At 38.5% G+C, this 27,610-nt stretch overlaps 2 protein-coding genes across 2 annotated transcripts; both read right to left on the bottom strand.

The window, feature by feature from the left end:
* Window positions 1-180: 180 nt before the first annotated feature.
* On the bottom strand, window positions 181-8,531 carry LOC131332058 (uncharacterized). Its single transcript, XM_058366099.1, has 9 exons — window positions 8,322-8,531; window positions 7,116-8,113; window positions 6,550-6,926; window positions 2,960-4,087; window positions 2,662-2,820; window positions 2,149-2,500; window positions 1,974-2,044; window positions 1,709-1,831; window positions 181-1,186 (listed from the first exon to the last, which is right to left on the bottom strand). Exons 2-9 carry the CDS (start codon window positions 8,089-8,091, stop codon window positions 833-835), a joined length of 3,540 nt encoding a protein of 1,179 aa, XP_058222082.1. The 5' UTR covers window positions 8,092-8,113; window positions 8,322-8,531; the 3' UTR covers window positions 181-832.
* A 2,123-nt stretch (window positions 8,532-10,654) lies between these two features.
* Window positions 10,655-18,515, bottom strand: LOC131333899 (alcohol dehydrogenase-like 3). The gene is made up of 10 exons (XM_058368705.1): window positions 18,396-18,515; window positions 18,137-18,273; window positions 17,375-17,424; window positions 16,747-17,078; window positions 15,512-15,594; window positions 14,063-14,138; window positions 13,103-13,164; window positions 12,217-12,312; window positions 11,179-11,340; window positions 10,655-10,965 (listed from the first exon to the last, which is right to left on the bottom strand). Exons 1-10 carry the CDS (start codon window positions 18,445-18,447, stop codon window positions 10,855-10,857), a joined length of 1,161 nt encoding a protein of 386 aa, XP_058224688.1. The 5' UTR covers window positions 18,448-18,515; the 3' UTR covers window positions 10,655-10,854.
* Window positions 18,516-27,610: the final 9,095 nt, after the last annotated feature.

Raw genomic sequence — 27,610 nt, forward strand, 5'->3', positions numbered from 1 at the left:
GCTCACCGTCCCAGGAACTTTTTCTGAAATAACTAGTACCCACTCGTAAATTGTTCGCCCAGCCGGGTTAAAATGCATATCTATCCCGTATATAGTTCTCCATTGCTCGTCAAAGGACTCAAAATCAAGAAATGGAAAAAACAAACGAAATACGAACAATAAACAGAAAAAGGCAGTGAATGGAAGAGATGGACGTGAAGAAGACAGTCACCACATCAATACAAATATGAAGGCAACCCTTTCAATACAATCTTTCTAAACAAGTACAAACTACAAACGGTCAACTACCACTGGAAACTTTATACTGCTGCACTATGGCAAAAATGGCTTCTGGAAATGTTCCTACAACACGCCATGAATCAAACCCATTGAATTGTAAGGTTAAGAGAAAAATAGACGCGACAAATTGCGAGTGAGACGCATTGCACTGTAAGCATCCATCTGATAATCTGCCCAAATCGGTATTTTGCAAGTGGTTGATTCTGCTTGAGGGAGAACACTGCTCTTCTGCTCGTCAGACTACTTGAATGGCTATATGTCAGAGAATGAAAAAGGCCGCCTAAAACATGTTTTCAGTCAAATTCGATATGTACAAATCACTATCCTATTATTACACTTTTCACATCACTATCCACTAAGCACTCACAATTTGCCACCAAACGCTAATCAGTTACATCACTATCCACTAGCAATCACAATTCACCACTCAATGCTGATCAGTTGGGAGAAGGGAAATCAGGAGAGAGTCAAAAGAAGATGCCCTCGCTCTAAATGAATAAGCCTAGGTGTTTATATGGACAAGCCTATATCCAGGCTCATAAACAAATAGTAACTATGACACGATTCCCCTTTCATCCGAGCTAGCAGATGCCTCACTCCCACCTCCCTCTGTCTCATCATCACTGAACGCACTCGCCTCACTAGAACTAGAAAATGAGTCAACATCGTCATAACTGAGTGCATCTGCCTTGCGCTGCTTCCTAACATCTTTAATGCCTCTTCCTTTCAGAGCCAGTCGCCTGCGTTTTCGAGCTTTCCTCTTGCCCTTCGGGAATTCTTCTGGATGTGATTCAAAACTCTTACTTTCTACTTCCTTCCCTGTTGTGTCCTTGCCATACTCATTATCTTCCGACTCAAAACTTGGAGCGTCAGCATCAAGCTTGCGTCTCTTTCTACTGGCATTAGTCTGGAATACAATAGTAAAACTTTCAGTCTTAGTATGAGTCCTATGACCACCTCAAGGCGAGGTCAAGTCAACAAATCCCCAACCAGCAAAATTGGTAGAACAATTCCAAATTCACATTTACTTGCATAAGAAGCTAATAAGTGACCGGTAGATGGCCCTCAACCTGATTCTCTTTCATATTGGCTGTTACAATTTTCCTTACAGTTGTATAGATTAACTGAAGTCTGTGATTTACGGAAACAAGCTGTTAAAATTTGTTGATTGATATACATGATACTGCGGATAGGTTCATCTCGTGACAAAACCAAAAAGGCAATGTGATATATGTAAACGAGTAGAATTTAAAGAAAATGCCATTAAAGCATTTCTGTGTCATCACTGAGTGAAGTCGGAAAAAAACAGAGAGAAGATAGGTAGAATATATTCACGGCTACATAAGTGTAGGTTTACACACCATTCTTGAGTAGCATGCCTACACCCATACGCGTTAGTGTTATAATTATTCCATTCACTCTGGCATACCTTGGGACCACGATCTACCAACTGAGCCCATTCATGTCGGTTCCTTAGGCAATCTAGAACAGCCTGTGAGTGACTTGAATATGCGTAGCGCTCTCCATTATGTTTCCTCAAGTTAGGCCAGTGCTGCACACACAACAAACACAAAAATAAAAATATGGGAGAGGGAGAGAGAAAGAGATAAATGACTATCCTTGAACTAACTTTCAATGAAAAGGAACTAGCTTATGAAAGTAGTAAGCATTCTACGAAATGAGAGGAACCATACTGGCAGCACTGCACTACAGAGTTCTTCATACGTCATCCGTTTGCCTTTGCTCATAATCTCAGCAATCAAGCCTATGATAATTGCATAGACACAATCAGAAAATCTTGAATGATAAAGAGAAAAGAAAAAAAAAAAAAAAACTTTGGACCGAAAAACTTCTTTAAAAGGCAACAACCTGGTAAAGTGCGATGATTACGACCCCTGACGCTGCCAGTATCATCATCAGAGGTATTTCGCGGAGAGTTACACATGGATGAAAAATTCTGTTCATTAGCCTCATTGGAGGATGATGGACCACTGCTCACAGTCGCAGAGGAGACAGCAGGTGCACTCTTCTTGACAACATGAGGTCCTTTCCCTGAACCACTGTCTGTCTCCCTCTTGGTAATATCATCTGCCGTGCATGCTGAGTCATGTCTCCTTGGATCACGTGAAGGAGGCAGTCTGTCCATCTTAGCCTCATCATCAATCTCACGAGAAGAACGAGAATCATGTTTAGGTAAATCTTTTGCTTTTCTTCTGGCAAACTGAAGGGTAACAAAGAGTGTATCAAGGGACAAGCTACCAAAACCAGATTGAGTACCACTGTACTACACAAACTCTACTGCAGAATTCTGTGAATTAAGGAGCTAATGACTTGGTACTTGGTCCAAGTGTTCTGTTCCTAAACAAAAGCAGTAGCACTTACCACATTGTTATCTCTTCCTCCAGAACTAGATGCCCGCTTGATCAGCATGCTTGTAGCAGTAGGTGAACCCAGCTGAGGTAAGCTACCAGTATGGCGCATGCGTGGCACCCGAGGAACTCTAGGAGAACTGTTGAGTTCTTGATGCAAGAGTAAAGCAAGCTGCAAAAGAACCACACACACACACCCCAAAAAAAGAAAAAGAAAAAGAAAAAGAGGTGAAGGCAAGGACTATGGAGAAAGAAGGCATGCCAACAAGAAGAAGAAGAACGTCTAATGAAATAAATAGCAGCGTTCACACCTCTTCATCACTTAGTAGTGCAGGAGAGTTTGAAGGTCCAGGAGGGTGCACTGGCATTGAATGGTGCAGCTTAGTTGATGGCTGGCTATTTGACTGGTTAACCTTTTCACCTTTCTGTGGTAAGCTGGAAGCTGAAACCTTATTTTGTACATGTGAACCACTCTGAGATTGCATTGAACTGGAAGTCTCACAAGACCCAGAAGTAACTCCAATATTCTCTGTTGAAGAAGCTTTAGAAGATGCAAAACGCAGACGATCCTTTGAATCTGACACAATTTTCCTGGAATCAGAAGCATGTGCAATCTTGTTTAAAGGTGACGCTTTCGGCACAGAACTGACGGAAGATTTTAAACCATCTTTCCATGTTTTCCTCGGCATTTCGTGCCTTTCTTCACCCCTACCTGTGTCGGTTGAGCCATTATCTTTCTTAACACCGACTGATATTCCCTTTTTGATAATAGGATTATGATTCAGGGCATTTGAAGTTGAACGGTTATCAAGAACAGAACGTTTTGAGATCATAATAGTTGATGAAACTGAAGAGGGTGTTGCTGATTTACGCCGACCTGTTGTACTGCTTCCTTTTGGTTGCTCCTCGGCAGATCTTGAGTCCTGTTTAAGTTCTGAAGGACTTTTCCCCACTGCGGTGGAAACTTCCATGTCCTCCAACGGTTGATCAGGTTGACAGGGATTAGAAGGAAATTTATCAGCCGTGTCAGTCTCACAATTATTGGTTGTTTCTGTAATTCTCTCACAATTTTGCACCTTAAGGTCCCCAAATTGTGTATCACTAGTTTTAAGATTTGCAGATAAGTTAGCAGAAGCCCCAGAAAATTGGGTAGAGTGGTTTGTGCCATCCAGCTTTACATCATTAACAGTAGAAGAGTCAACTTTGAAGGTCCCACTCGAGTTATCAAGATCTGCTTCTGTTTTCACGTCAGCTTCAGGGCCTAAAGAGCTAGGAGGGCACGTGTCGACACTTCGATCTTGAGCATTCTGACCATCTTCACCCTCAGCAACAGCACTTGGGGCATCTTGGGCAAGGGGATCTGATTTATGAGGATCAAACCCAGGATCAACTGGAGAACCTCCTCCATTTCCATTGGCACTATCATGAAAAAAACCAACCTAGCACATAAACAAGAACATGTCATTGCACCAGCAAAGCATATTGGTATAACAAAAAAGAGCTAGCTACTTCATCAAGTTTCAAGTGAGCAAGAGCATCATCAGACAGTTAACATGACTGAGAGTCCATTGAGCATGTACCTTCAAAAATATTACCCAATGAGTAATAGAACATTGTAACAAGTGACGGTTGGAGAGTTACCAAATCAAGAACTAATCGTAGATTCACCTCAATAAAAAGCAAGTGGAAATTAAGAGATGAGAACCCTCACTGTGACATCTGACATTGCATAATAGCAACACTATGCAGCATTAAACAAAAGACACAAGAGCCCTGCAACTTTCCCATACACCGGGGATTTATATAGCAATTGAATTACCAATTTCATAACCTCGGCCCAATGAGTGTGGCAACCCCCACCCAAGAACCTCTCCAGAAAACAACAGCATGAAGTATGTAACAAGACTCCAAGAGCAACAAGAAGAGGAAGAACAGCCCATTATGATTACAGCTGTTGTTCAAAACTAATCGTACTTTAGAAATTTCACTAAAACCTATCACCATCAGTGTCCAAGTTAGCATGTACTTGACCATCACCATTCACCTAGGCACCAGGACTTGTTTATGATCACCAAATATGGGTGGGACACTCACTGAAGGATGGAGAAATATGATTCCAAGAACAAAGTACATGAAAACATCCAGCAAAATTGAAACGTTGTATCCTGATTCCAGTAGAATACTGCAAGGAGCCGAGGAGGACATTCTTACTAGTCAGGAAATACTTGAAATCAAATGGTCAAATGGTGTCAATAGGAAAAGGAGAGTTGTATACCTATCCATGAAATAAACAAGTGGCAATTACTTGGTCACATGGCTTCAAGGTTGTATAGTAAGCTGAGCTGAAGGTTACATCTGAATCAAGTCCTACCTCTCTCACTACCATAGATTATAAAGGCCAAGAACTTCGAAACAACCTTGTTTTTATCCATGTAAGAAGTAAGAGAAGCTTCTTTAGGAAGAATTCTTTAAAAGCAACTATAAGCATCTTCTTGATTCATCGTCTCATATCATATGAAGGACTAAAGTGTACGAGTTGGGTATGGAGGGTCAAATATTCAAATGCATACTAAAGTGTAGGAGTCCTTGCAACACTGGTCATAATTTCATAACTACCTATCAGTATCACCGTTCCCTGAAAAATGGTTGAGCTTTTATGCAATGGAAATTGAACAGTATTATGCTTTCGGTTCTTAAGGGTCCATTTGGAACTTGTGGAAATGGAAGGACATAAAGGAAACTGGTTAAGAAGAAAAGTGAGGAAAATTGACTGCTCAAAACTTAATTTTCTTATTTTCCTCTACCAAACAAGGGGAGGGTTTTTTTTTTTAAATTTTCCTTTCCTTTCCTTTCTTTTCCCTAGGTTCCAAACAAAGCCTAAATTTCCATTACAACCGTTTCTTGGCGAGGAGAAATCCAAAGTTGTATTTAGAGTGTGCCTTCTTCTTTTGGTCTTTGGCCCTTTTCCATTTTGTTAAAAAAAATAATTGTGCTTGAGTGTCATCTCCAGATGCTCTTCTTGTTTTTATCCCAGCATTGATACTGTGCTCGTTGTGAACTAAAAAAGGATTCATTTATGTTTCCCGTTGGAGGTTCAGATTTCTATAGTTCTTGTTCGAGTTGTAATTCCTACTATACGCAAACCCATTATTTCAACCATTTTAAAATGAGTTGTGCTAGCTGCACAGACAATGGAGTACATATTCCATAACAGATCATTTTGGGACCTGTTTTGGGTCCCACAAGCATGATCGGAATCGCTCATTTTATTTAAAATAAATTTTTTAGTGTTTCTGTAAAAAATAAGTTCTGCCAGATACCGGTAAGAGCCTGTACAAAACATCCAACTTTGTTCCAAAATTTGGCCTGAATTCTGGGACAAAGTTGGATGTTTTGTAAAGGCTCCTTCCGATATCCGGTCGAAATGACTTTTTATAGAGGCCCTAAGTTAAATATTTTGAACAAAATGAGCGACTTCGATCATGTTTGTGGGACCCAAAACGTGCCCTAAAACAATTTGTGCATGGAGTATGTACTCCATTATCTGTGTTGTTAGCATTAGTGTTTAAAATACAGGTTACCACTTAACGCCACAATCTAACAAGTCTATGACTTGATTAAAAAAAATACTAAGTTTTTATTTCATAGTTGTCAAATGGATCCTTAAATCCTCCTCATCTCCTTTTCTGCTCAATCAACAGTTGCACTGCATTTGCTGCAGGACAATTTAATAGAAGAAATATATAAAGGGCAGCAAAAACTATCAGCCTCAAGGCTAGCTGTAGGGAATGAACCAGCTTCAATGATGCTCATTTCATCCTAGTAAGGATTACATGATCAGCAGTAAGAAAAACCATGAACAAATTAAAGTATTGCAGCAGTAAGTTACACTAAGATATACCTCTTCTTTTACAGGAGCACTACCAGCATCATTCCGTTCTAATGATGATGCCGTGCCATCATCAACTCTATAAGAACGATCAGACCTTGCAGAAAGTTGATGGCCAATCTTCCCTTCCATTGATCTTGCTCCAATGGGAAAATTAAGTCCAGATACATCAGAAACTAAGGTTTCTGACGGATTCTCTCTAGCAGCAAGGTTATCATTTGGTTTGTTGATGTTGTTCTCCACTACATGATGAGCACTCGGTAAAGGATCTTTGACCATAGTGCCCCTTAAATCCGGATTCTTGATAGTTTGAGAATCAGTCTTGATAATCTTTGGTCCTCTGTCTTCACAAGATTCTAACTGTCTTGCATCACTTGAGAGAATCAAAGCTAGTAATATGATAAAACAAAATTTTGGAGTCAAAATAAACATATAAACTTATGCAGTAAATCACACTGCAAGAGAAATGTTTCCACCAATGATGAAAAATTAGTTATTGACCATCAAAGGACACAAAATTACATCACAATAGCTGATAGAGTAGACGCATCAGAGTATTATAAAGACAACTAAATCACCTGTTTTGGAAGCCTGTGGAGCTCTCTTCTTAGGATCTACATCTCTATCAACAACCCTGACCTTCTTCTTTCCACTCCGATCCTTGGATGCCCCAGAGTCCTCTTGTTTGCGCTTCCCCGAGTGCACTACAAAAGGTCGCAGTAATTTCCTATCTTTCTTAACCCCGTTCCGTGGGGACCTCACATCTACGCTACCACCTTCCCACTTCTTCATATGTTTCGAAGGTGATGATGGCCTGTTGAAGCTACTGTCGTCAACCCGTCTTCTCATGCCAACCGAGGCCGCCACAGGTGCAGCCATGACATTCTTCTTGGACAAAGAAAACAAAACACCGGCACCCTTGTCAACAGGGTTTTCATTTTCAGGACTATCATTTTCTTCTTCAGTTTTAGCAGCAACCTCTGCCTTCTCCTCATCCCAACAAGGAAACTCCCTGTACTGAAAGTTGAACTTTTTTGGCACATACCCCGTGCTTTTCCACAGCTGAGGAGTGAAAACAGACGACAATCCACCGCCACCCCCAAACAAGGTCGGTTCACCACCGGGGACCCCATGCACATGGACTCTTTCCTGAATCGGTATATCTGTCCAAAGCCTAGGCCTACGGCGGGGAGGATGACTACTAATTGGGGGTGGATAAGGCGTTTTGTCCATCCTCAACGTCGTAATCGGGAACTCAACCAACAACTGAGCAACCTCAGTCTCCTTGCTATCATTATTACTACTACTACTATTCCTATTGTTGTTGTTGTTGTTCTTGCTCATCTTGCATTTATGACAGGCAAACGATTTCTCGCTCTTGACGTAGCGCGAGCACCGCGTGTGGACCCACACGCCGCACTCGTCGCAGTTGACCATCTCCTCCCCGTCGTCGAAATTCACCCCGCACACACAGTCCACCGTCCACGAACCGTCCACCCAGTCGTCGGGCGTAGGGTCCGACGTCGGCAGCCGGCCGTGCGAACGGCTCTTCATTCCTTCCCGCTCTATGCCCTAACTAAAAACCACACAAAAACAAAAAACAAAAACACTGCCAACCTAATAACAATCGATTGAACTAGCTATCCAACCAAACGCCAACCTCAGACATAGTTCCCGTCAAACTAACAACAACGGCATCGTTTTCGCTTCTACCACCGCAATTAGAGTAGTGAATGGAGAGATTTACGAAGGTTGGAGAGAGAAACGAATCGGGCAATTCGTACCTGGAAATCATGTTTCCTCAATCTGAAAAGGTCGTCGGAGATTGGTTTTGCGAATCGGAGGGTGACTGGAGAACAGCTGCAACTGGTCGTCGGGAATTGGCTGCTTGTCTTTCTGAATTCTGATGAATGGAAAGGGCGGAACGGAGGGAAGTGATTGAATTCCGGTTAAGGAAGGGGTGGCGTCCGCGTTTTGTTTGATTTTGATGAAGGCGTCGTCACCCGCGTGGATGGTTTTGTTCAAAAAGTCGCAGGCCCATTTCTCAGACCGGCCCATGACCCGTTGTTGGTTTTTCGGCCCATAGTTCTTGGGCTCGGTTTAATGTCAGAAAGTCATTGGCCCATTATGCAGACCGGCCCATGACCCGTCAAGACTTTTGATGGCCGTAGACTCGTAGTTGGTTTTTTCGGCCCATAAGTCTTGGGCTGGGGTTTGGATGTCAGAAAGTTTCGAAGGAAATGAGAATGAATTCGACTTTGTTCGCTTTTGGTTTTCCAGAACCATTCTCTCTCTCTTTCTATCTGAGCATGGTCTTCAATAAAATTTCTTTTTAATTATTACTCTTATTTTCAATCCATCGCACTCTATTGATTACCCAAAAAATCTCCTTGAGAACCTAAACCCAAAAAAGTCAAAAGTTCGGACTCCATGATTCTTATGATTGAAATTAGGCCAGTCGATGGGATTTGATCCGATTACGAGAGGAATTCTAAATAGTCCGGATTCCGGATTAGGTAAATCCAATTTCAGTCATTCGAATCCGCAAAATCAGATATCCGATCCAAATTATATTTATTATGCACTAATTCTGTTATACTAATTTTAGTCTAGATGCAATGAAGTACTTGCTTTAGAATCATCTCAATCTCAATACTTAATCCTCTGCATTTAAATGGTACTTAGATACTGAAAAATGCTAGTGACAAAGAAAATTTATCCCGAAAGTATTTCAAAAAGAGCAACTAATGGTTGAGATTCACTTTGATGTGTGTGACTCAATCATCAAAGTGATTCTCAACCATGGATTACTTTTTTCGAAGTATTTTCAAGGTAAGTTTTCTCTTCGCATTACCATTCTAATTAAGGAAGGTATCCGGTATTTTTTGTTCGTTGTCCATCTTACATCAGAAAGCAAAGGTTTTTCTTTTTCACGGTAAAGAATTGCATTGAGTTAGCTATTGTTCCCCTCCCTTCCCCTTGGGTTTATACCTAACTTTGGGCAGCGGGAGGGGAGGAATCAATCTCTGCCATCAGATCTGATTTTTCCTTCCCCTTTTTCACCCAAACCGCTTGTCGTTCATCTCTGCTCCACTCTTCACCACACCACATTTGGGTTTGCAGCTGCGTGGTCACCGGTAGCTTCTTGAGTCATCGGCTTCAGATCTTTGATCGGTAGGGGGTTAGGCAAGAGAAGGGCTGCTAAATGATGGAGGGGAGTGTATGTTTTGTTTTATTTCGTTTTTGTCCGGATTCAGTCCGGTTTCTGTCCGGATTTAATCCAATGGGTTGTTGATTTCCATCGATTTTTGATATTATCTTTGATTTGGAGTTTCGCTATCCCGAGGTGTCTGGTGTCTTGGTACTATAGCTCCACGTAAGCTGATCCTTATTGATAATGGTGTGAAATGAGCGATGGCTCTTGCTTAGGCATTAGACATTAGCTTCTTCTCTTTGTTTTTCTTGTATATCGTTAGCTTTAGGGCTTAGCTGTATCTCTGTATTTGAGCGGAAATCTGTAAATACTGTATGTCCTGATCTATATTCCAGTAATAATCTGTAGATGCCGTATGACTTTAAATGGGTAGGTTTCTTCCGTTGCCAAAAAAAAAAGAAAAAAAAAAGATAAAGCTAACTAGCTAAGTGAACATGAAAATAGAAGTTCCAAAATTCATCGTTATTATTCTCTATTCTTTAAGAAAAGAAAAAAGGAGTAGGCCGCAGATATCTAGCAGGCGTAATGCCCAACAATTAGGCTATTGCACACTACACATTATTCAATATTCATTATACTTCACCCTTCATCTAATGCTACGACCATATCAGGTCAACGACTTATTTGACCAATTAGTAAGACTAAAAATATTCAACGATCTTGGGATGCTGCCCTCTAGTACGGAGTAGTATATATTCGAAAGGGGACCTTTTATTTTGAATCCACACGGGAGGTGTAGAGTGGTGACCAGTGATGAGCCTATGTTTAGCGTTGGATCTGAACCTAGTGGGTGAAGCTCCACTAGGTTACGATGGGTACAACAGTCTTGTCAGAAGTTTTTGAACTATTTGCAAGAGTATGTTTGATGGGGAAAAAAAAACCTATTTGCAAGAGGCAGGCAAATTTATGTAGCTAGTTTGCATGCATTCACACAAAATCACACCAGGTATACAATAGTATTACAGAGGTTAATACATAAATTTGTGTCCTTTTCTCCTTTAAAATAAAATATAACAAGTGGTGATCCCATGCGATGCACCGATACATATAATACATGCACACATTCACGTACACTTGCTCGATCATGATCAGGCCGCTGGAGTTCAAAGATGAAGAAGGCACCTCAGCGACTTCCCGTCGATTAACAACTGGAAAGCTTCGTTGATTTGGCTGAAGGGAAGCTCGTGAGTAATAAACTCCTCCAAATTCACTTCCTGAAAAAAATAAAAATAACCAAATTAACCTGGCAATATTCCTGAATAATATACTTAGAGCCGAAAAAGGAAGACAACCAAAAAAAAACGATTTGATTAATGTGTGTGTGTGGAGGAGAGAGAGAGAGAGAGAGAGAGAGAGAGAGAGAGAGAGAGAGAGAGAGAGAGAGAGAGAGAGAGAGAGAGAGAGAGAGAGAGAGCATGGGTAGTTACCCCGTGCGTGCATTCTTTGACAAAATGGGGGAGCTGTGACTTCCCTTTGAAGTCTCCGAAGACCGATCCCACGATTCTACGACCATCAAACAACTCCATTGGATGAAGAGGAAGCATCCTTGGGGTTGGATGAACTCCTAGTACCACTGTTAACCCCCATCCCTGCATCCCACACATATAAATTGGAGTACTTCATTTTCATAATCTAAATATGGCCTTGTCCCCATTTGAATTCAAAATAGTAATTGATCTCATGTCAGTACAGAGATTAGCTCCAAAGAATCAAGCAAAAGAGAGGTATCGTATTCTTGCCGATGCAAGTTTTGGACCGGTGGAGTCGACAGTGAATTGAACCATACATTGGGATAAGCAATGGTTCTGATTTGTTTAGGGACTCTTTCCGGGAAGAGTACTGAGAAGGGTCTCTAAACAAAAGACTCAGTAATAAACGGTCCAGAACTGTCTCCATTTGGACTTCCCAAACGAAAATAAGCCAATAATTGCTTGTTGAAGATAATATAGAAACATAATAAGCAAATAAGAAGTTCACGCCTAATAAGTAGTAATAACTTTGCTTAACCTTGATCTTGTCTATTTAATTCTTTCAAGAATTTATTAGTGGAACCAAACAGTCCCTTAAAAGAGTGGAAATGCTCCCACCCCAATTTATAGATGGACCCACAAGTTCGAATCTTCATTAGGTGACCCCCACGAATTTTCTAATCAAAGCCAGACGTATGCAGTCATCCAGTAATCTGATAATTGACTTCCCTTTTTTATTCCACGGTCCAAACATAGCCTGCAGACATCATCTGCATAATCTTTTGTTGCTTCTTGAATAAAATAAAACTACTTAAGTCACGGTTGGATAAGGCTGAATGGAAACCGTCCATTTCTGCAATGAATGAAAGAGTTTTTCAACAAACTCAAACAACTGATTATGCCAACTAATTATGCCAATGGACGAGTACAAATCATTGGATCGGAGAGGATTTGACACCTAGCGGAATGTGAGTAAATTAAGGAAGAAAGACATACGTCATGGGTAGACAAGAAGGCTTCCCGGAGAACATCCACGTTTCCGGCGCATTCAAAGCTGTAGTCGACTCCTCCTCCCGTGATTTCTCTAATTTTCTGCATCCACCACATGTGCAAAACCACTTTAAATTTCAATTCATGAATAGCTCTCAATACATGTTAGTAATTTATTGGATGTTTGGAGATAAGGACGGTTACGTTTTATGTAGTTTTAAATGGACAATCTAGATAAATAATTAAATGGACAATCTAGATAAATAATTACTCTCTCTCCTCAGTGGCGGAGCTGAGCCAGGATTAGGACGCCGGGGGCCCCGGCTTAATAGACATATACTTTTGATCAGAACGTATACTTATTATATCGTAAGGTTTTTATTTTATAAGCATTACATTTCTACAATGAAACAATTATAGCCTAATGATGTTAAAATATACCAATCCTTTTGTTTTTTTCTTTAGAATATTTCAACCGTCATGTGCTTATTTTTTATTTGTGAAAGAAATTTAGAAATAGGAATGTAAAATAACCAATTTTTATCAAATCAAACCAAAATTATTAAGATTATAAGTAGCTATATATACATGAATAATATTCAAAATCAGATATATACAAAATAAAATTTTAAAACTCGGACACTTGAGAGGTCAGGGCAGGGGGCCCGGAGCCCCCCCGAGCCCCAACATAGCTCCGCCCTTGCCTGTCTTGACCAATTGTTGATCCATCTTAGTAGTCCTCGCCTTTCAGGTAAAAACAACGTACTTTCATGGGTAAATATATATTTCAAAAAATTTAGGAAAGGAATCACGAAAATACGTTAGTTCTTTTAAACGAACGTGAGTATCTGCCGATAAACGGGGGTGGGAAATTTCAATTCTTTACACTAACCTCGTGAACCGGCTTGTCAAGGTCCGTTGGGTTAAAGAAATCTGTCATTCCCATTGCTTTCCCTGTGCTTTCAGAAAGAGTTGTATTAGTGCATGTCACAGTAGCGTGCTATCTGTTTGAACTGTTTTTTCTTTTCTATTTTTGAAACAACAAAAAAATTAAAAAAAGTCTACAATACACACCTCTTAAAAGGGTGTACTATATGCACCTATTTTATGATTTATTCATAACATTTTAGCGTGATTCGTAACTTTTGTTCTAGAATTCATAACTTTACAGCAATATGATTCGTAACATTTTCATTATGATTCATAACATTTTGGTGTATCTCGTAATCTTTATACAATTCGTAACTTTTTAGCAATACGATTCATAACATTTTCTCTATATATAATTCATAACATTTTGGAGGGTGCATATGATACACACCCAAATAAGTAATGTGTATTGTAGTCTTTTCCAAAAATTTATTAAGAAAACTTCATAGAGTACATGAAGTAGGGAGGAGGGGAGGAGGGGAGGGAGATGCAACCAAAGGTTGGATAACGAGCCGATCGAGGACCTAACACCTGAGGGGTGTAGCCCGAACAACGGGCCAGACCCGAACACCTAGGGGCAAAGCTCATAAACACCCTTTGGGCCTCTTTTTGAACTGTTTTCTTTGTTCTTTTAGCTAGATATATAAGTCTACAACATGAATTAATGGAGGACTTTGTTAAGGAAAATGAGTGATAGAACAATAAATTCAAGAATTAGTCATTTATCTACTTATCTTATCCTTTTCCAGAATAAATTTAGTCATTTATCAAATTATCTTTTCCTTTTCCAGAATGAATCAATGGGACTCATGAGTAACTAACCAAGAGGCCTTCTATTTTAGGTGGTTATTTTCCGAGTATTTATGTTTACACTTTTGAGGAAGGCAAGATAATAATTACTACATGCATGATGAGGAGGTACCTTTGATGAATTTCTGAGAGTTAATATCAACTCCTATGATTTTAGATGCTCCTCTGGTTCGCGCTCCTTCGGCTGCCTGCAACAATTACGGTGTACGCATACTAAGCATGCTTTCTTTTTGAAATTTATTTTACATCGGAAAATGGGCGTGCACCAAATACGTAATATGACTTCTTATTTTATATCTAAAATGGAAAAATGTATTTTGGTGCACGCATATGTATCTAGGGGCAAATTTAGAACTATTGTTACATCTAACGCAATCCTTTCACATGGCAAGCCATTGATTGGTATTGGTAAAGGGTACAGGTAATAGCGATTATTACGAGATAAGGAGAGTATGGATGAATACACTCTCGAAAGATACCAAGAAAAATAGAACGGAAACCGGAATCCAACTGTGGGGCGGCCTGATGAAAACCAAATTACATTTCAAGGAGAAGTTGACATTTCTATTATTCTGAAAAGTACTTCGAAAAATCTACAGGTAAAAGTGATTATTACTACTACTAAATTCTTTAGAAGTCAACGGAGGAATAGCCTCCACTAGTTGTCCTTGCTCGTGTTCATGTTTTCCCACATAGGACTTGTACGGATACTAAAAAAAAAAAACCCCTAGAAATTTACTACTGTGTCTTCATGATTAACATCTTCTGATTACTCATATGATACCTTATGTGATGGGAAATAAATATATCAGTACAACTTATTTTTTGATGATCCAAATCGTTCATTTTATAAGTCTTGATTTGGATAATCCCATACAAACTAAATTAAATTGACCCGACATCGAAATCTATCTGTACGAAGTGTATTTGCTGTACGAGAAATAGATAGATGGTCGGACATTCTTTTTCTTGACAAATATAATTTAGCGAAGCCTTTACAGATGTATAGTTAGTGTAAATTTTTTTACGTGATAAATACATCGAGAACATAATGTCCACGCATTTTCACATCATGTGGCGGAATCACGTAACAAATATTCAAAGAGGTCCCAAATATGATGGGGCTTCTCCATGTTACCTAGCTAGGTGGTAGGTTTTGAATAATCCATATATGTCCAAAATTGTGGAATAAGAAAATGAATTGAAGCCTCATTAACCGAATGAAAAAGATTTGACCTGACTAGAAAAAGACCCACTCATAAGATGGAGAAATTTTTGGTTCCCGAGCAGGTACCACGTAACCGTACCCGTCGGTGATTTCAGCCGTCTAAATGTGTTTTGGACGACCTAGAATTATTTTCCTTTCTTTCCCCTCACCCAATCATTCTCTCTCCTCTTTTTCTCTTTCTAAGACCTGGACCGTCTAAACGTAACACATTTACGGCTGAAATACCCGACGAAAAACTACATGTGTGGTCTCACACGGTACCCAAAGACTTCTCCATAAGAAGACCGACTCATGAGAATTGTCCAGGGGCAGGGGCAGCTAAGTCATACTTACCGCAAGTCCCACGGCGCCCAAACCGAAAACAGCAACTGTGGACCCGGGCTTCACATTAGCAGTGTTCCACGCACCTCCAAGACCTTCATGTCAATTGTCAAATTTGTCAAGCATAGAATCATCAAATTTTAAAGAGAAAACTGACAATTTTGTTTACCTTCGTTTTTTTTCACTCTTAGCAATGGTATGCTTAATCTGTGTACTTTGCTGATAATAGTTTAGATTTTCAAGATTCATTTTCTAGGAGACCGTGACAAATATCAGCTCAATTCAATCTCGATAATTACTTCATCTAAGAGTTTATTTAATTTCTTTGAAATTCTTGACTGAAAAATATAATTTTCAAATCAAATGCTTACCAATATTCGATTAAGCTGAATTTTTGCATGGTCTCTTAACAAATGAATTTGGACAAAATGAACGGTTTTAATACCGTAACGAAACACGGAATGAGCATTGCCCTCGATTGGGTGAACAATATCGCTCTCCTTAGAATTAGGATAGAGTAGGTTTTTGCAAAGAAAAAAACACACTCATGTATAGTAGTATTGTATATAATGTCCAAATTAACTGCCCAAAAAGGTTCAATAATAAAGCCAAATGAAAATTGACAACTAACGGAATCAAATGGCATCTCGAACTGCGGGCTGTTATTAATTATTGTCTAGGGGTTTAGAAAATTACTACTATAAAGTATGCCTTAATCAATTTTGATGCACATGCTACCTTTTTGAAAGGCAAAAAAAAAAAACATCGATCTCTGAAATTGTTACAAAGATTAATAGGAACAAGAAGTGAAGACATCAAATTCCAAACCCGAAATCCAACCGAGTAAACAACGCTAATCCATCTGAGACCAAACATCAAATTTAGCAAGAAGCCAATTAGCCAACCATGAGAACAGCCATTAGGACAAAGCTCAGATGCACACGCTACCTACCAGTACCGATTTAGTAATACGAATAAAAGACTTACAAAGAGGAAAGAGAATGAGGGAGGAGTGGTCCAGAGTTTCTATCTAGGCATAGTGAGATATAGGTATAATATAAGACATATGAAAAGTCGGTCCTAGTACTATAATCTAGCACAATTTCCCAGCAATTTTGCGCGCATTCACTTTCTAATTTAATCAACACACAAATTCAGTCACGGGAGAGGCGGTAGATATTAGTTTCAGGCGCGCGTAAGTTGTCTTGCAACATCCTGCATTACCAAAAAAATTAAAAAATGCTTACCGGTAGAAACGCCGCAGCTGAGCAAGGTCATCTTCTTGAGGGGAGCTTCGGAGTCGATCTTAACGACACAAGCAGAGTCCAAGACCGTGTACTCGCTGAAAGTGGAAGTGTTGAGGAAATGGTAAATAGGTTTCCCGTCGGACCTGGTCGAGAATCGGCACTTCCCGTCATTCACCATCACCTTGTTGAACGGGTTGACCCGAAACTTCTCGCACAGGTTGGTTTTGTCGCACTTGCAGTAGACACAGTCCCCACACTCCCCGTTGAATATCGGAACCACATGGTCCCCTTCCTTCATGTCCGTAACTCCCTCTCCCACGCTCTCAATGATTCTATAATCAACACAAGAAAAAAACAAATAAGCCTTTTTTTTCTTTTTTTGGTAAAATTCAACCGAAATTAAATACGCGTATTGTTGTGCCAGAAACACGCATACACCCAAATTGAGGCAAAAAAAAAAAATCGCGAGTGAAACCCTTTGTAATTCTCCTCGTAGTATAATGAGTTCCCCATAGAGTAGGCGTTTAGTCGAATCAAGTAAAATTGTTTTGTCTTTTTGTTTGGATGTGTGCGTGTGTGTGCATGTTTCTGGTCACAACACGAATATCTGAGTGTGATAATGCATTACCCGGAGGCTTCGTGGCCGAGGATTCGAGGATACGCCCGATGAGCTTCATTCTAAAACAACCGCGATCGTAATTTTACAAAAAATTGGGTTAGAGATATGGAAAGATACGCTGAAAGCATGCCTGTATAATGCTATTCAAAAATGCTACTTGTACAACTGTTGTGTTGGTTATGTGCGTAATTCTGACTGTCCAGATGTATTTGGATGGTTTAGATTTTAAACAAACTCTTCCAAAAAAAAGTCTAACTTTTATGAGAAAGAGTTTGAGTGAATCGTGACCATTTATTACAGCAATGGACGGCTAGAGATTGGTTGTGTGTTGTGTTTTACACAACCGTTGTGTGTGTAGCACTTTTGTATACTATTCTAGAGGTAACATGCGGCTGTAGTTCGTTTGAAAAGTATTACAAAAGATCTTCTAAACTACTTATGTTTTAGTTTCTAATGTGATTCGTTCGTAGAAATAGTTGAAAATGACCTCAAATGTTATTTTGGAGAAATCTAAATTTCGTACGCTTTTGGAATTAATTAAAAATTTGCTTTGAATACGATCCAAAATATCCACCTGATGATTTCGTATCAGAGGCTATTACTCCTTTGAATCTAAACACGAGGTTTCGAGAAAAGTTATTTTTCACACATACATCAACTAAAATAGATATGTTTACCGTATCTTCGACAAGGTTTTCGAAATTTTGATATAAATAAGGATTTGATTGATTGAAACATGTTTTGTCGATTCGGGTTCGGAGTATTACGCACCTCGCCTTGCCAGGCACTGAGATCAGTATGGCAGATGGAGGTGAAGAGGATCTTGACTCGGACCTCCATTTTCTGAGGCGGATCAACGCAGACATCTTCAATCACCAAAGGCTGCCCCGGACCCCATGCCACCGCAGCTGATACATATAAAAATCCGCAGACAACACTTTCAGTCTATTAAAATTCAGTTTTTTCACCGTATATTATAAACTAGACGAGAAGAAACCACAAGTGGTAAGGAGCAGTAGTTATCAGTTACCTTTGCAAGTTATGACTTTGCCATCCGAAGCGCCATCCTGCAGACTACCCATCTCTCTCTCTCTCTCCCTCGCTCGTGTTTGCGGAAACTTTTTCGAGTATTGGCGTTGAGATGCTACTTGCTGGCAAGTGTTTGAGACAAGACATCGACACTTATATAGGGACCTCAGGGTCAGGGCCCAGTAACAGTTTGTACAGATCTGGAGGAGAAGACTTTCACTTTCCGAGTTTACCCCGTATGATGAAATGTCGGTCCAGTCCTGACGGTTTCAACGCCGTCTCATTTTGATTTGGTTAATTGTTCATCAGTTGTATAAATATGAAGTAAAACAAAGAAGTTATCTTAGCAAGACGTTTAGTCCAACGGGGTGCGCTTACGTGCTAAGAGTAATGAGGGGATCAGAAGTTTAACTCTTTTTTCAAAGTGCCTCTAATCTAACTTTAGCCGGGCCAAAAAATGGGGGGAAAAAAAAAACTTATTGGGAATATTAAGTATATATGCGTGCACATATGTTTGTTACGGATTTAAACACACGTGAATTTCACGAAATAGAAAAAAGGAATATTTAAATATCCATCATCCTTATTCATACCGTGTAAGAATTCATCCTGCCTTTTTTTCATGTTTATGTTTTCATCCCCTTAATATGTGAATTACATTTCTTACCTTTTTCCCTACGATATACATATATTATGTTATATTATTTTCCTAATTTAGTGGGATTTGATTGGATTGTTTTTCCATTTTAGTAGGATTGGATTGGATTATTTTCCTAATTCAGTTGGATTTGGTAAATTTCAATATGATTGATTACTTCTACTTCTTTTTTTATCATGAAATGTATCTGAAGAATCAATATTTTTAGGAATATAATATGATAAGTTGACCACATCTTTGCATTTTTTCTTCATTCTTCGAGTTGGCCAACCAGACAACAAAAAACCATATTTTTCACTGATCTTATTACACGGAACATGGCTAAATTATCCTTTTGATTACGTGCTAAGAGTAATGAGGTGATCAGAAGTTTAACTCTTTTTCCGCCGCTAATCTAACTTTTGCCGGGGCCAAAAAAAGGAAAAAAAAAAAAAACTTATTGGGAACATTATGCGTGCACAGATGTTTGTGTACGGATTTAAACACCCGTGAATTTCACGAAATAGAAAAAATCTACGGACAATTTTGAACACGCTCTTTCGGTCAGGATGTTTTCACAAAACTCTGTGTGCTGCTTCAACTAGTGCTTTGGTCTTCAGCAGAAACAACAACACTGGTTGGCTAAAATTCTCACCGTGTCTCCAACGGCTGCTTTAAAGGACTTGGCATAAGTTGACCGGAATTTTCCCCGTAAATTATTAGAACTTGTACATACTTACGGTTATGTATCTTTGTATTAGCAGTGTGCAGTATATTAATGTCTGACAAGATAACCAAATCAAATCGAGCCTTATGTCTCAATTATTTGGGGTTAGCTATATGAATTATTTTCCTCTATTGAACTCTGTCAAGGGCTAATATCTGATAAGATATAAATTATTTTAATTTGTCTATTCGGAGTAGTAATTTTTTCTAATAGAGAATCATCAATCATGACCATACTTATGTTGAGTTTTTCCTAAATTATTATTTGGAGTTTTCTTTGGAATTACGTACATTTTGTATTCTTTTTTTCTTTTCTTTTTTATAACCTTATTGTAGGAGCAATCATTCACTTCAACAAGAAGGATCGGGAAAACAGAAAAAATGAATAAAATACAAAAAAAAAAAAATTCAGCTAGGAGAACATATGACAAAGAAGACAGTTGTTTCAAAAAAATTATCTTTAGCCTTTTTTTTTTGTTTTAAACATAATTTTTTATTCTTCAGACTCACTCGACAAGATGAATAATAAATCCAAGATATTTTACGTAAATCTAAAAACAATCCAGCAAGGACGGGAAAAAAAATACCAAAACAATATATAGCTTAGGAAAGAAGTGGGCCTAAGCATGACATAAATTAAATATACTCCTATAAAGTTTCCATCATAGAGTTGAAAAGTAATGTAGAGGCCCATTACATTTGTCACCACATATGACAAACAAAATATGATATTGGCCTAATGGCATAAACTAATTTCCTAGTAGTACTTAGATTTTTAAAAAAAAAATAGAAAGAAATTCGAATCAATAATTTTCTAAGATATTATATGGCTGTATGTGAGACACGATCTTAACTGACGTACGCTTTTATCTACAAAACATGTATTTTTTACCGATATATATTGTGTTAAGGAGCAGAAAATTACATCGCGGATGAAAGAAATCAGACGGAAAAAACTGTCTTCATTATTCATCTCTCTCACGTTGAAAAGGACGATGGAAGCAACTAGAGCAGTTGTGTCACGCGAGATGCTTGTAATAGTCAAAAGTCAACCATTTCTACAAAGCTGACCATAACCCCTATCCACTTCTTCAGGCATGCCCATGTGTGACAGCTAAAGCTATATATAAGTAAATTACATTCACGATAAATCAAGAGGAGAAATATTGTTGCAAATACCAAAAAGAATATAGGAGTACACACACACACACACACACACACACACACACACACACACACATATATATATAGAGTTAGGTTCCGGTAAGGGATCCCTCATTTTAATAAAATGAGGGACTCCCCTTCCTGATTGAATTTCGATGATCCGAACCGCTCAAAGTGATCAGAACGTGATTTTAAGGGTCCCTGAGAAAAATCAGCAAAAAAAATGACCGGGAAGGGCTTCATCCGAGTAGTTTTCATTGAACGGTTCAAAAAAAACTGCTTGGATGACGCCCTTCCCGGTCATTTTTTTTGTTGATTTCTCGCGGCGACCCTTAAAATTACGTTCTGCACACATTGAACGGTTCGGATTTTCAAATTTTGATCGGGAAATGAAAGTCCCTCATTTTAACAAAATGAGGGATCCCTCATTTGAAAATTCCTCTATATATATATATATATATATATATATATATATATATATATATATAATCCTCTTCTTTTAAGGACCATCTTAACTTAATAAAATAAGGACCTCCATTTTCCGATAGAATTTCGATGATCCAAGCCGCTCAATGTGTTCAGAACGTGATTTTAAGGGTATTCACGAGAAATCAACAAAAAAATGACCGGAAAGGCTTCATCCGAGCAGTTTTTGTTTGTTTTTTATCAAACGGTTCAAATAAAAACTGCTCGGATGAAGCCCTTCCCGACCATTTTTTTTGCTGATTCCTCGCAAGTACTCTTAAAATCACGTTCTGAACATATTGAACTGTTCGGATCATTGTAATTCGAATGGTGAGAGCCACGCCTCTTACGAGCAATACGAGTATGAAAAAAAAATTATCGGTATACTAGAATTAGTGAGATTGTCACACTCTTAACAATCAGACAATCACTATTAGTAGGATAAACACAAGGAATCTTGACATCCATGTCCTCAGTCCTTTCATCAATACGATCATCACGAAGGCAACCTCTGTTATTCCAAATCAAAGTGTTCCCAAATAACCTAATCAAGAAAACACATGACCAAAAAAAAGATCGTTCGGCTGTTAGAGAACCTATCACTAGAGTAAACATCATGGGGCATAACATACTCTATCTCTTCTTCTTCTTTTTTATTTTTATTTTTATTTTTTATTTTTGAACTTTTATTTAATTGCACGCCATAAGCACATAGGCCACAAGAATTATTGACTCGTTATATTAAAGGATTTTGAGTTAACAATAGAAATACAATACTTATTGAAGGACAGACATCGGTTATAGGTTCTATTCACTCTCCCCTTCTAAAAGTCAACGGGAATACATGTCGAATTTCCTTGGTATTAAAAGGCTAGACCAACCAACCAAACTAATGTGGTGGACTTTTCTATTCCAAACAACAAATCTAGATAATAATAAAAAATACTACAAAAAAATTAAGTCATCTCAGGTCGGATTTTTTTTATTTCCTTCATTCTTCAGTGAATTTTTCATACATTTGATTTCTCAAAATTTATCGTTCATCGAGTCGATAATTGGATAGCAAAACTTCAAAAACTATGTTAATTAAGGGCAAAAAAAAAAAAGAAGCTAACTTAATTGTTAAGCTCGGTCAAATTTAGCCATGCCGTGCCGACAAAAACAAGACTCCTCCTGCAAGCAGAAAAACACGGGAGTAGGGACCGTTCCTTAAGTGCTCAAGATTTTTCTCTTGTTTTTTTTTTTTGGGCTCAAGGTGTTGGGATATTAATTTAAAAGTATCTAATAATTTTCCTGTAACTGTAAGCATTGAGTTTGAGCAACGATATGAATTATATTCCTAGCTACCGGTTGGTTGACAACTTGAGGCCCCAAATAATTGATGGTGGGTGAACGTTAAGGGGGTTGAGAGTAAGAAAGTGGGTTGTCTCCGATCCAAGTTTGGTCTACAAAGGTGTGGTCCAAGCGATCGCAACCGTCAGATGATATTTTTAATGATTCAGATTTGTTTTCAACCTTTCATCGATAATAAAAGACTTTTACTTGTAAGAAATTCAACAAATCTGAACCATTAATTGTCAATATGAACGATTTAAATTGAACTGCACATCCTTCTCTAAACCGGATCCTTTCATGCTGGGGCTTTTATGCATGTTGTGCAAGAAAACAAAAGGATGGGTAAAATCAGACCCATCGTGTGGAAAAACTTTTTAATTTGTAAGTGAGTGGAGCCACAAGGGCAACTTGGATAGTGATATTGTTAGATTGTTCTATCATCTCTCTTAAAACGAATTAGTGTTAGGGAGGATTCTGATTAAGTATATATGTTATGACATTCGACATCGACGCACCTGCAAGTCTGTTTTTAAAACGGTTGCCGCGAGTGGCTTCGTTCAACCAAAATCCACGGGGATACTCTGAGCCCGATAGTTAATCCCTCCCCCACGATTCGAACCCGTGACTTCATGGCTTTGATACCACTTATTAGACTGCTTGACCTCCCTCCCAGCTAAAATCAATTGGAGTACTTAGAGCATCTCCAACCCTTGACATCAAATTGGGAATGTCAATTTTTTTTTGAAGGCTGATGTGGCATTTTGGCATCTCCAATTTGACATCAAAACTTCATCTCCAACCCTTATGTCAAATTCTATTTATTTGACATCAAATTATCCATCTCCAACCCTTATGTCAAAATGTAAATGGTCATTTTTTAAAATTTGGCATGGAGGAGGGAGATTGTCAAAGTTGACATAAGAAGGCTTGCCTTCAAATCCACGTAGGAATTGGCATCAAAGAAGGCTATTGGATTTGATTGAATTTTGGTGTCAAATTTTACCGTTAACATGTCCACGTAGAATTTGACATCTCTCATTAGAGATGCTCTTAGAGAGGGTTTGAACTAAAGTTTTTATCGCATTCGACGTCGTATCCCGTAAACCTTTTGTTAAAGTGGTCACGGAGTAATATTTTGTAACCAAACTCGTGGGGCACTCCATAATAATACAATCTCGCGACATAAATGAAACATTATTGTCGAAAATAGAACTGTACTGTGTATAGATATTACTACTAAAGAAATCTAGTGGGTCATGATCAGTTTGGGACGATCTTGATCATTTTGTAGCCTGGCACTTTCACGAGCCCACATTTATATAGGTAGGTACGCTAGATATACATGCAATGGATCTGGCTTCTCGAGCCCATGCAATTGTATTACAATCGTTCATTTTTGCATTTAACTGTTCAGATTTTTTTAAAAAAATTCCAAAAAAAGTCTTTTTTTAATCTCGACCGTTAAAAACACTATCTGTCGGTTGCGAATACTCCAACCGCACCTCTGCAGTCAAAACGTAGACTGCAGACAAGCATTGTGCAAATGCAATAAATCCTTTTTGGTTGTATGGGTTGAATTGGGGAAAAAAAATCTTCACTTCGGTGCACGGGTCTCATAACTAAAGATGAATCTTGAGGGTCTCTTTGTTCTAAATTAATAATGGTACTGTTGTATTTGTTCTGTTTCCTTCGAAATCTTAGTTTGATATATATGATAAGTTTGTGTTTCCTCAAATTTTTTTTTTGAATTCACGTCAATATTTTTTGATGAATTGTCTATCTTGACAAGAGAAATATCAGTAGTGAAAATTGTAATGAAAGTTAAAAGTTCAATGAAAGAAAAACAAAAAACAAAAAAAAAAGACAAATTTTTTTTGGTCTTATTTTCTTTATTACTTTCGAAAATTTTCAAACATTTGATCTATATCATTATGCTTTGCTTATTTATTTCAATGAGACAAATGCTTAATATCACAAATAATTGACCAAAAGCTTATTTTTTTTAATACTAAATATGAAGAATACTAATTGTTTTAAAGAATAGTTTTTTTTGATAACTAGATATTTGAGTTAGCTTGCGCGTACCTCGGCTAATTCAAGGGCCATGAAGGTAATGACCTGGCATAACCCCCAGTGGCCCCAAAGTTTAAAATGTTTGACCTCCGTAGAAATAGAACTTGTGATATCATGGCGGAGCACTTGTGACAACCACTTGGACAAACCCTTTGGGGTCTGTTTCAAAGAATAGTTAATTTAGTATAAACTCTCTCTAAGTAAATTATCTGCTACTTGCATTTCCCACGTGTAAGTTTTGATTTTTTTTTATTGCAGAAATTAGATGCATGCCGTCCATGGTGAATGTTGACATATTCAATACAAATGTCGCATTCATATAGAAGTACTGTAATTTTATCTCAATAGAATTAATTTGAGAATAATATAGACTCTTACAGTCCCTTTGGTTCGCGAAATATGGGGGGGGGGGGGGTTGGTGGGAGTACAAAAAAAAAAAAGAGGATAAACTATTCACTTGATGGTAAAAAAGGATGAGAGTTAAAGAGAAAAGATGAACTTTTATTGGTTAATTTTCTTTCTCTCCTAATTTCATTTATTTTTGGCCAGAAACCACACCCCCTCATCCTTAGAGCATCTCCATTTTGTTCTTTATTTCATTTATAGAATCAAATTTCTGCAGTTAGAAAAAACTTCTATATACTTTTGTAGCTCTATTTGGACATTTTAGCGGGGGGGGGGGGGGGGGGGGGTTGTTTGTTGGGTTGGTTTGGTGGTGGTGGTGGGTGGTTCTGCATTTGGCAGGTCGATCTTTGCAGAAAGGCAGGGGGGAGAGAGAGGAAGAAAGATAGGAATGTAGGTGGGTTCCATTTTAATTTTTCTTTTTGACTGAAAACCAAAAGGGAATGGATCCTCTCCAAGACTGTCCTGATCGGGATCGTTCATTTGCTGAAATCAATGGATTGGATGTATTTTTAACTCTTACTGGTAAGAGTTTACGAGAAAATTCGAACTACTGAATTTACCAGTGGACGGTCCAGATCAAGACAATCTCCTCCAGTTTAAAATATGGACCGGAGAGACTTCGAATCAGTTGGCCTTTTAAGTGTACCCATTGGCTCCAAAGGGGTGGTTTGGGGTTCAAGTATATAGAGAGACTTCGAACTATCTCTAAATTTTAACCTACTAACATCCACTGATGTATACCGTCTGAGGAGGGGAAAAAAAAAATGGTTGGGCTTTGAAGTAGAAAATTGGACTCGCCCATTTTTAAAGGTTTTGTTGGGCTTAAGAAAGGCCCAAAAGCGACGGTGTTATACTGAAAACGCAGTCATGGGGCTTAATTGAGTTGATCGTATTCTGGGCTTCTGGATCAATGAAGTCTTCCATAATTCATTCTGATTTTTGCTTATGGGATCTTATTCCTAAATGTAAAACCGTACGAACGTATTCAAATAACCCATGATATACATGCGTGATAAAACTACGGTGATGCAAATTAATTCCTCCATGAATGATCGCATGCCCAAGTTTTTGATAACTCAGGTGTTCAGACCAATTTACGTGCATCTTGATTGATTCGGGAGTCTAATCCTACCGTCTACTTACGGGGAGCCTAATGTCGTAGCAAAGCTCTGCATGGACTGCCTCCAAACGAGATGATAGTTTGGATTCACTCGGTTCACTTAGGATCCCGAGAACTCATTCCCCTTTCAGCACGGTTTTCAATAAATTTTTCTCCGCTTATTACTCTCATTTCTTTATCTAGCTATGTCCTTTTATTATTACCCAAAAAACCTCCTTCAAAACCTTTACCAAACAGTTCCAGTTTCCGTTTCAATAAGCAAATTCATCCATTAGACAAAATGATTTAGAAGGGCCACGGCTGCCCCTAAATATATGATGGCCGTTGAATCAAACAAATCATAAGTCAAAGAAAACCACTTCGGATCTAAATTTAGTTGGCGAAAATGAGAAATCAAATCAAATAAGTTGAAGTGAAACTGTGGAAATTAAAATCTAAGACCCATAAAACGTGTTGATATGCGATTTTGATGGAAGTATCTTTACGCTGCGCACGAGGAAATTATTTGGAGGGAATCAATTGGGTTAGCTCAACCTACCGAATCTCCCCCACCCGCGTATGGGTGTTCTTCTCTTAAAGGGGTTTTTCGTTTCTACCCTATAACGGGCTTATTTTTTGTATTTGGTGAGTTGTTGATTTTTGGTTGTCTCGTGGACTCTCACAATTGATGTAGTGTCACGAATTTGTATTTTGTACTTTATATATAACTAGTGAATGCCCGTGCCTGAAGGCACGGCTCAAACATTCAACACATGCAAATCAATAATGGGCTCACATGTAATATTTCAACCCCCTGTCCAACGATTCCAAGTTCCAACTACAAAAAAAATAGTAAGCATACCCGTTGATCTGGATAACTTGATTCTGTATATATAAAATTCAGAGTTATCATGAATTATTTCGCTATTCAAAACAACGATGAAAACATAAAAACGCAACAAAAACCCAGTAGTAAACCTGGGAAATAGATTTTCTACCATACACCCTTTTAGTCATGACTCATGAGACTAATGATCGAATTATTCCACCGGTAAACAAACCCTCATGCCAATAAAAAAATTGTATGTGGAATCGGAGATACCTAAAAGTACTCGCGCCACGATAATGCAACTCCAACCAAAACCGCATTGGCACAAATTACGACTCTGAAAATTTAAGAGTGACAACATATGCAGAAACCAATTCAATCTCAACCTGAAGAGCCCTTGCATTGTTGAATCACATTCAATCTCAATAACTTTTCTACTATCATTCACCCCTTGCTGCTATCAAGGCATAAATAAGAAACAAC

The sequence above is a fragment of the Rhododendron vialii genome, chromosome 7a, assembly GCF_030253575.1.
Source record: "Rhododendron vialii isolate Sample 1 chromosome 7a, ASM3025357v1".
Taxonomy (NCBI): domain Eukaryota; kingdom Viridiplantae; phylum Streptophyta; class Magnoliopsida; order Ericales; family Ericaceae; genus Rhododendron; species Rhododendron vialii.